The sequence below is a fragment of the Cuculus canorus genome, chromosome 15 (genome assembly GCF_017976375.1).
Source record: "Cuculus canorus isolate bCucCan1 chromosome 15, bCucCan1.pri, whole genome shotgun sequence".
In the NCBI taxonomy this organism is placed as follows: Eukaryota; Metazoa; Chordata; class Aves; order Cuculiformes; family Cuculidae; genus Cuculus; species Cuculus canorus.
The window spans coordinates 18,219,698-18,229,679 of NC_071415.1; the positions used below are offsets into that span (position 1 = coordinate 18,219,698).

The following is a 9,982-nucleotide window of genomic DNA, read 5'->3' on the forward strand; positions in this document are numbered from 1 at the left end:
AGAATGAAAAGCGTGAACTGTCTACATGGGAATGTATTCAGAACCTAACTTAATGGGACTACTAAAGACAAAATAAGGAAAGTATCAACATGTGAGAAAAGCATTTCCATTCCACCCGGCATCTGTAAAAGCTTACTCTTCATCAGTCTGCACACAGTTATCCAGTTCTATCACGTGGCTTCCAATAAACCAAACAAGGTTTGAGAAATAAGGGACAGCAGTTTTATCTCTAATGTAATGCAGCATAGGTTGGTTGTCCACTGAAGAGAAATTGTTAAAAAGAAAAATTAGTTTCCGATTTCTTTAATTGATTTTTAATAAAGACAAAGTATCTTCTGACTTTTGATTATATGCTAGCTTTTCATATGAGTATATATCTAAAATGATCTTATGCATGAAATGGACATCTACAAAAGCAACACATCAATTCTTAATTGGCTTGAATGAGCCTAACATTAATAAATTTACATAGGTTTGAAGACAAACAAATCTAGCAGAATTCAGAAAAGTTTTTTTAGCACATTCTTTACTAAAAGAGGAAAAGAAAATGTAAGAATAAGCAGTAATGCTGAAAGTCAAGCTAGTTAGACTTACATGACACTGCATTAAGGAACACAGGAATCATCATTGAAGGAAGGGCAAAAGAAACAGACAACAGTTAACAGGATTAGGAACTGGGATAGTGGCATCTTCCAAAAGGGTTTTAAAAGCTAAAGCACAAAGCATCTAAACTAAAAGATACAGGGTAGGTGTTAGATCAGGATATATGCAAATAGACAGTCGGAAATGTATGAAACCTGAAAATCTGAGCTCTGTTTTTTCAACTCTAACATTCAATGTTACACTACAACATTCAATGAAAATTCTAGACAAGTGCATTTCTTACCATAAAAATATTTAGTTACATAAATATATTATAAATACTACATGTAGTCTGTACCTTGCTCTTTGTGTGCTCATATTTGGGTTTACAGCTCTGTGGAGCAGAAAACAAATGCCAAGTACCCATTTCCCAACATGTAAAAGAGACATCGGCCCTTGCAGTTAACACTATAAAGAACCTATCTGCTATGCAAGGTATTCAGTTATTTATAAAGCCGATTTCTCACCATGTTAAAAAAGATCTTGTATTCTTCTATGATGAAGACTGTCAAAGCACTACTTCCCTTAACTGTAAGTTGTGCAAATTAAAAATGTATTTTAATTTAAAAATGGATTAAAAATTAAGAAGCCTCACATGAACAGATCCCATAATACACACTACATTACAGCACACTGATGTCAGAAGTAGAAGTTCTGAATGTACACCATTTCTTCTGCAGAGATCGCTGTGACATTTTCAGTCTATTACCGATTTTACAGACTCAAGAAAAATTTTGTGGGAAGTGACTTGGGACATTATTTAGTCTAAACCCATTTTCAAAGTAGTGTAAACTTCAAAAGTTCAACTAGGTTGCTAAAGGGCCTTGTTGAGTTTTAAAGATCTCAAACAATACAGATTCCTCAGTTTCTCTGTGAAACCTGTTGCAGTGCTTAACTAGTCTCACAGTGAATCTTGTTATTCAATACTTATGTCCTACTGGAATGTCCAGTCCAGTAATTCGATACTGCAGCCTCCTGGTCTTCACTAGGCACCTCTGGGAATGGTCTAGCTCCATTTTCTGTATACTGGAGTGACTGCAGCACCTAGAAGCTCTACAGTCACATTCTAATGCACTTCAAATCCAAAAGGAAACGACGTAGCCAGCAAGGTTACCGCTGCATACATTATAAAGCTCAAGTTCATAAGTAAAAAATATTTGATGTTCCTAAAGCACTTTGGGTTTGGGGTTTGTTTGTTTGTTTATTAAATACAGCCACATTCTGATCTCTGCTGGAAGGGAAGCTAAAGTTCTTTCATATGCTTGATACTCTTGGTTTTTTTAAGAGTTTCAACTGTGAGGAAACAGTACTATTTACAAGTCCACATTGTAGGTTTGGAGTTCTGTTTCATAAAAACCAAAATGTGCATCTGAAGCACATGAACATGCTAAGCTCTTCAAATGTCACAAAACTAAGAGGAAAACTCCTTAAACATAAATAAGTGGAAGTTAAACTACAATAAAAGGTGCATTTTTAACACATGCCTTTTTTAATATATAAAAAGCATACCTTTATAGACATTTAATGTTATTGTCCTAACAGCAATCCTGACCATGCTTTCTGGGTGGTTAAAAAATTTGATAGCTTCAGTGTACAAAGCGAAGTCATTCGTGTGCTGTAACAAGAGGAAAGGATGTATTTGTGAATTAACCAAAACACGTACAGAATATTTGTTAGGATTCTGTATGAAAAATGTTTTCCGTGTATTATTCTGATATTTTTACTTTCTACTTAAGTAACTGAAATGCTTTTACAATGCACAGTCAGCTGCATTCGTAGCTCTGCATTAAAATAAACCGCTTTAAGCGTCAGAGCTTTCCAAATTAACTCTGCACACATTCAGTGCTTTAATGCCCTCTTCTGGCAAAAAGTGGAGTGGAGCGAGGAAAAATCCATTTCAACTTTGGCCTTTAATTACTAAGGCTTTTTAGACTTTGACTAAGCCTCTTAGAACCAAGAGGTGCAACAGAAAAGATCCTGCTTATAAACACACAAGAAAATAAGGCATAAACAAGTTGAATTCTTAGGGAAGTGGTCCTCAGAACTACTGAAACAGTACAATATAATACTAACTTCCAGATTTTTATTTTATTACAGTTATTATGAGGGCAAAGACCTTCCTTATGGTCTTTTTTTTTTCCACAGAGATCTCCATAAATGAATTCTCAATCACTGATACTACTATTATAAAAATAAATGCAGGACATGTTGAGACAAGAGACTAAACAGACTATGAGCCAAATGGCTATCAATTTCTAATAAAACTCTTCTTTTACCATTATACTGCAACTTGTTCTTCACTTACCTCATTATAAAAGAAATGTACAGTATGATTGTTCAGTTTCAGGGAAAGAGTTTTCAAAAACGATATGTAATATGCCATGATCTCCTCATCAGAAAAGTCAAATTTGTGAACAATAATAGAATTTACATAGTTATTAGACAACAAGTAGTCTGAAAAACAACAGACATTACACAGGTTAACAGAAGGAAATAAAAATCATTATGCTAACCAGCTGTATTTTAAGTGTCAGATAGCAATAATCTACCTGATGCTTGCAGATCCCAATTTTTAGCCAAACAACCCAAGTGATGGCTTCAAGCTGTAATATAAGGAAAACGTTCCCTACAGAGGTCTTTTCTCCCAAGACCAAGACACCAAGACTACACTCCACCCTCCTCAATTTACGTAGGCTTTACAGCTAATAAATAATATTTAAAGCAACACACTTTTCCTCCCAAAGTCATAAACTCCAAGGCTTGTATATGATTTCCTCTTCACGATAGTTGTGGAGTACTTCAAACTATTAATTCTCTGTCCTTTTTAGATGTTTCTAAAAACCTTGAAGTAAACAGATGTGGCTGAACGCCAGCCCCCGTGATGTCAGAACAGTTCCAGGACAAATGAGACAACAGAGTTCTACCACATAATCTGCAGCAGCAAGGCAAACATTTCAGACCACAACTGACTTGCTGACTTAAAGAACCCCTTAAATATACAAAATAAATGTTTCAGTAGTACCAAACCACTACTTCTATACTACTGAAAATTTACATTGACAGGTATTTTGGAGTCAAATCAAGACAGCATTTTCAGTAGTGTTGAATTAAAAACATTATTAAGAATTCACATGGTTCTTCTGGGAAGGGGCATTAGGATTAAACTGATTTTATATGAAAGAGAATTCAATCAAATCTTGATGACTTAGTCTTGAACAGTTTAAAAGTGCACCCTTACACAGTGATGTTTCATGACTGATGTTCTCAAAAAGGATGTTCAGGGTCTGCAGAAGCTGTACACACACATAACGACCAGACTTCTGACGCAAGATGTTCAAGAAGAAAACAAACATATTCTTCTCCAAGAAAAAGCTGAAATAAAATAGGTGTCATTAAGTCACTTGCTGTATTTAACAGGAACATAATTTTATTAGGATAAGGGACAATTCTAAGCAAGTTTGACAAACAGCATGTTTTACATTTATGAAGCATTACTTTGCAAAGTTTTTATCTGTAAAACAGAAGAATATCCTGCAAAAAAAAAAAATTTAACAAATCACCTTGTAAAAATAAATGCAACCACTGCCTAGATAAGTAATTAAAAAACACCAAACACTGTAGCTTTACTTATCTCAATCATAATTACCTCCATAAAAGAAGAAATGTCTTAGCACAAACAGCCATGCCATGAGCATTAATACAGCCAAATTCGCAACTGTGATTATTTGTTTTGAAGTTTGCTCTTCTAGCGCACTATTGTATGAGAATTAAAATAACATCTGAACAATAAAGAATCTAAGTATCATAACTAGAGTAAGATATATATTTGTAGTATCTTACATAAATTAAAGTCAACGAATTAAAGACATTAATAGATGTACTGAGTAAATGTGGGCCCTAAAATAGGTTAGATTTTGTATTTATGTCAAATATTTGAGAGCCAAACCAAAGCAGTATATGAAAGCGGCTCTGGAATTGAAACACATTTTTGTCAATAGCAGTATATTCTGTTTCTTTGTATGACAAGAATATGATCCTGCTTACCCATCTACTACGGGACATGGCTTCCTACTTGCATTCATGAAATACAGTCTTGAAAGAGTTAACCTTTTGAACTACATCTCTGTTCCAGTCTAATCATTCTCCAAAAACAAAATCAGAGTCAAAGTTGCTTAAAACTACTTACTCAAACACTGAGCTGTCATTCTGATCTCCCCATATAAGTATCTCTGTTATAGAACGAATAGTCTCGACCAGCAGGTTGCGGTTGTGATCTGTTACTGTAGTATTTTTAGTCAAAACATGATACATGTACCTACAAGAAAATATAATTACAAGTGATATGCTACCATGTGCACCATGTTTCACTCTAGTCACACTAACATGGACACACACACCACCTCAAACCATTGCACAGCTTGAAAATCCTAAGATTTCCTTTTAATACAGATGCAGAAAGAAAAGCAATTGTTAAACAGAACATGTGACAAAACCAAATCTGTAACTAGCTAGGTAAGTCAGCAATGCTTAGGCATGTGTTAACATGGGTCTAGAAATTACATAACACTCGTCCCATGGTGCTTCTTACAGCAACGCAGTGAATTTCTTTGGAAGTATATTAAAGGCAAAGGAGCAACAAACAAGAAAAAGGAGAACAGAAACAGCAGGTAAGCATGCAGTAGCTGATATGGAAAAGGGTAATTCTGAGAAGAGGCATGTGCTAGAAAAGTTAGATCTCTTCTCTTGACTGCAGAGACACTTTACAGAGTCACATCAATCTGATGGTCAATAATCAGGACTGTCTCAAAGACCATTTATACTGGCAAAGCTTAACTGTCAAGTCTCTGGCCCTTCAAGCACAGAAACACTGTTTTTTTACCCCTTCATAAATCCATCCAGAACAGAAACTGCTCAGACTGAAATCACTCTAGGACAAGTTGATTCATAGCTATCTCCTACTGTCATAACTGCCTGGTCACATGCCATACTGTAATAGAAGTCACTAAGTAGAAAGTCAAAGAGCACCTGCAAATCCTCTCCAATTAATCTGAGCATTACAGCTCAAGATTCCATCTAAGGAGCCTGACAGGGCAATGGCTCACAATGAAGATGTTACAGTATAAGTCTGACCACCTATGAGAATTCCCATGGCTTTCTAAATAGGCACACAGCACACAAGCCCTGTAACGCCTACCCAGTATGGCACTATTTGTATCATCAGGACAGTGAATCAAAAGACAGGAAAAACTTAATCACTGCTCTGACAATGCAACAATTAATGGAACAGTGATCAGCTGAAGATAGAAGGCAATTAAATCAGGAGAGTTCATTCCACAGCAATCTGTACAGCAAATATTTTTCCTAAGAGAGTTAGAGAGTAATTAATACTACACTACTTCGTATGTTTTAGCCTATTTGTTTGAAATCATACAGATTATCACACCTATGAACGTGGATTTCTCACTGATAAGTTACATTACACAAACTTGGGAATAAAGTCTACTCCAACAGCAGAACTCTGGGAATGCGAAGCTGTGGGAAGAATTACATGCTATTGCTTCACCTTGGGAGTCTGTGGAACACAGAGCATTACAGATGCAAAAAGCAAGAAACATTTAGTAGTCAGGAATACATTAACTCCAAATTAATTTACTTAATATGAACATTACTGCATAGTTCTTTGATTTGCTAACACACTGATGCACTTGGAAAAAACCCAGGCTCCACTTTCAAGCCATTCCTTTATCCATTTACTTGAAAATCAATAAGAAAGCACGCACAAACTTATTTCTCTTGCCAGACACACAACACACCATGTCATGATAATAAAGTATGACACTAACCCAGTATGTTTATATTCACATGAATTCTTAAAGCCTGGCTTTAAGTGCTGTTTACAAAGGGGTTAGGTTTGTGCTCCCAAATGCTACACTCTCAAAGAGGAGATTTCTGTCACCTCTCTCTCTCTCTCTGTATATATATCTAAAGACATGGTTTAAGCAAACAAACAAAAAACTAATAAAACTCCACCACACAGGAAGTGTCAAAGCATCCGATACCATCAAAATTGGCAGCAGATTTTGCCAGCAAGTTAACAAGACAAAATCCTGAATGTATTTCTGGTAAAAGGGGTAACATAGAAGGTGCACGTTAATGCCTTCTCTGCTTCTTATTTACAAAAATACACTAAAACACGTACGAGTTTAGGAAGCCAAGCACTCAGATTTGAAGACCCCAGACTTAACCACAACATGCTTGCTTCTTCATGCTGCCTGTAGATATGTAATTACATCTTGCTGCCCTACAGGAAACTCCGTGTATAGCACGGACAGTACTTCAGGATATGAATCAGCGGTGAAACAATTCTTCAACCGTACATGTTTATGGATACTGCATCTGACCAAGTAATGAAAAATGTTTAACATCCAACTCTAATGGTCTTTTGTGTAATCAGCACGCAATTAAAATACCAAGCACAGAAGGAACAATGGGAAATATATCTGAAAGTGAAAACAGATCCATGTAAAATATGTCTCAGAGATGACAACAGTGGGAAAACAAACTGCAGCTAGAAACAAAGATACCAAGCCTTTCACTTTAGCAGGAACACCAGAGATATCAGATCTCTCCAGAAATGGTGGAGTTTAATATATTACCACTTAAAATAATAAGATAAATTAAATAAATCCTTTTCACCCATTCCAATGTAAAGTCAAAGTTTGCAGACAGATGGGGAAGAAGATAGTTATCCTCTCAAGTCGATCTGACTGTGCATCTGCTAAGGTTAAACTATGCTGAGATAGATAATAAGACAGACATTTTGGTACTTTAATCATAGGTCATAGATCCTAAGGCCAGGAACCACAGAAGCAGAGAACAGTCAGCACCTGGACAGAGCTGTAAGAAACCCTTTCCTACACAAACACAGCTGGCTTACATGCAAAGGTAGGCAAGGACAAGGGCAGAATAATCCAAATATCGTATAAGTGCATCCTGCTCATTACTTGTCAGGCCCCATTCACATCCTCCTTGTAATGTGACTAATCATTGAAAACTAACAGCTATGTATTTCTCAATGAGCTACGTATCCACAACAATTTCATTTAGAAAATGCTTCCCCTCTTAATAACCTCCTTTTCTTTCTGAACAACCTTTGGCGTTGTTCAGCCTGGAGAAGAGAAAGCTCAGAGGAGACCTTATAGTGACCTTTCAATACCTGAAGGAGGCTACAAGAAAGCTGAGGAGGGACTGCTTACAAAGGCTTGTAGTGACAGGATGGGGGTCAATGGGTATAAACTGGAGAGGGGCAGATTTAGACTACACATAGGGAGGAATTTCTTCACCATGAGAGTTATGAGGCATTGGCACAGGTTGCCCAGAGACGCTGTGGATACCCCATCCCTGGAGGCATTGAAGGACAGGTTGGATGGGCCTTGGGCAGCTTGATCTAGTGGGAGGTGTCCCTGCTCATCTCAGGGGGGTTGGAACTGGATGAACTTCAAGGTCCCTTCCAACCCAATCTATTGTATGATTCTATGATTCTTGTTCAACAGGAAGAGAAGGTACAACAGTGGACCTCATTTTTCTAGCAACAGCAGAACCCTGAAAATGGAACAGAAAATCTAAAAATTGTTTTAACCCTGTGTCATTCTTCCAACCCTCCAGCAGCACAACTAGAAAAAAACTATGCCACCTTCTGCAGTCAGCAGCAATGCAAAGATATCAGACTCCAGAGACTAACATTATAATTTTCAAGCTCAACGCCTTTACTGTTGCAGCTTCAGAGCACTCCAAGCAAGCGACATCTCCTGGTTCTGCAAAACCACCCCCCTGGCTGCCAGGAAGCTCTGCTGACGACTGCACTCCCGCACACACCCCTCAAGAGCTCTGCATTGTTTACAGGCTGGCACCAGGCTCCTCGCTCAGCCACTACCAGGAAGCAAAGTTCTCCGTCAAGAAGAATGTGGCATTTCTCGTATTCATCATCTCACACAAGCTGCTGTACTGGACAAGCCTGTGACATGATTCTGCTCTCTATTCCTCTCTCGTGAGACCGCATCTGGAGTATTGTGTCCAGCTCTGGAATACTCAACATAAGGACATGGAGCTGTTGGAATGGGTCCAAAGGAGGAATACAAAGATCAGAGAGCTGAGGCACCTCCTATACAAGGACAGGCTGAGAGAATTGGGCTTGTTCAGCCTGGAGAAGGCTAAGAGGAGACCTTATAGCAACCTTCCAGTACCTGAAAGGACTACAAGGGAGATGGGGAAGAAACCGTTTACAAAGAATTGTAGTGATAGGGCGAGGGTCAATGGGTATAAACTGGAGAGGGGCAGATTTAGACTAGACATAAGGAGGAATTTCTTCACCATGAGGGGGCTGAGGCACGGTCCCAAGTTGCCCAGGGAAGCTGTGGCTGCCCTGTCCCTGGAGACGTTCAAGGCCAGGTTGGATGGGCCTTGGGCAGCCTGATCCAGTGGGAGGTGTCCTTGCTTATGGCAGGGGGTTGGAACCGGTTGGGCTTTAAGGTCCCTTCCAACACAAACTATTCTATGATCAAAACCCGAATAGCCGCGCATGGCAGCCCAGACTATAACACATCACGAGCGCCTTATGTGAGGAGGCGGCAGGAACGGCACCGAGCTCCGTGGGAAACCGCGGCCCAGCGCGACCCGCGGCCACCCCCCGGCTCTTCCCTCCTTTTCCCCGCGCCGGCTCACTTGAGGTGGTCCAAGGAGTGAATGCTGCGGGCGGCTTTCCCGTGCCCACCGCCTACCCAGCTGCGGGAGCGGCCGAACATGCTGGCGCCAGTGGGGCTTTAGAGCTCCATGGCCGGGAACGCGGCCGAAACGCGCACGCGCGGCCGCGGGGCACGCTGGGGGGCACGGCCCAACAGCTCCCAGCAGGCACCGCGGCAGGCACGCGCCCCGCCAAGCCACGCTCCCTCCCTGCCCCGCCCCCCACGGGGGTGGGGCGTGGTCCGCGGGACGCTTTCGCTGCTGCCAGCGGGAATCGAGAAGGGGGAGGCGCGCCGAGTCTTTTAGCCATTAGGGAAGGAGTTTTTACAATGACGGTGGTGAAACGCTGTCCCAGGTTGCCCAGGGAGGTGGTGGAGGCCTATTCCTGAAACAAGTCAAGCTCAGGTTGGGTGGGGCTCTGAGCAACCTGATCTAGTTAAAGATGTCCCTGGTCTAGAAGGGGAGTTGGACCAGATGACGTGTGAAGGTGCCTTCCAACCCAAAGCATTCTATGACTTGGTGACACAACCTCAACCTTTAATCAGATAGCTTTTCTTTAAGCCAATATCAGTTCCTCATCACTGCCAGGTTATTCATACAC

The 9,982-nt window shown here is 40.0% G+C and overlaps 1 protein-coding gene across 10 annotated transcripts in view; it reads right to left on the reverse strand.

Moving 5' to 3' along the window:
• The window catches only part of CLEC16A (C-type lectin domain containing 16A), a 99,874-nt gene extending 90,344 nt beyond the window's left edge, over positions 1–9,530 (reverse strand). For 4 of the 10 annotated variants that reach the window (XR_008452375.1, XM_054080225.1, XM_054080226.1 and 1 more), the window contains exons 1-6: positions 9,364–9,529; positions 4,829–4,957; positions 3,881–4,014; positions 2,948–3,096; positions 2,152–2,257; positions 137–260 (exon numbers count right to left, since the gene is read on the reverse strand). Coding sequence is in view for 5 of the 10 variants with exons in the window: in XM_054080225.1 (XP_053936200.1) it covers positions 137–260; positions 2,152–2,257; positions 2,948–3,096; positions 3,881–4,014; positions 4,829–4,957; positions 9,364–9,443 (722 nt within the window). In the remaining 5 variants the exon portion in view is untranslated. Of the gene's footprint in view, positions 1–136; positions 261–2,151; positions 2,258–2,947; positions 3,097–3,880; positions 4,015–4,828; positions 4,958–9,363 lie in introns of all 10 variants that reach the window. The other 6 variants (XR_008452372.1, XR_008452371.1, XM_054080223.1 and 3 more) reach the window with 4 other exon arrangements.
• Positions 9,531–9,982: the final 452 nt, after the last annotated feature.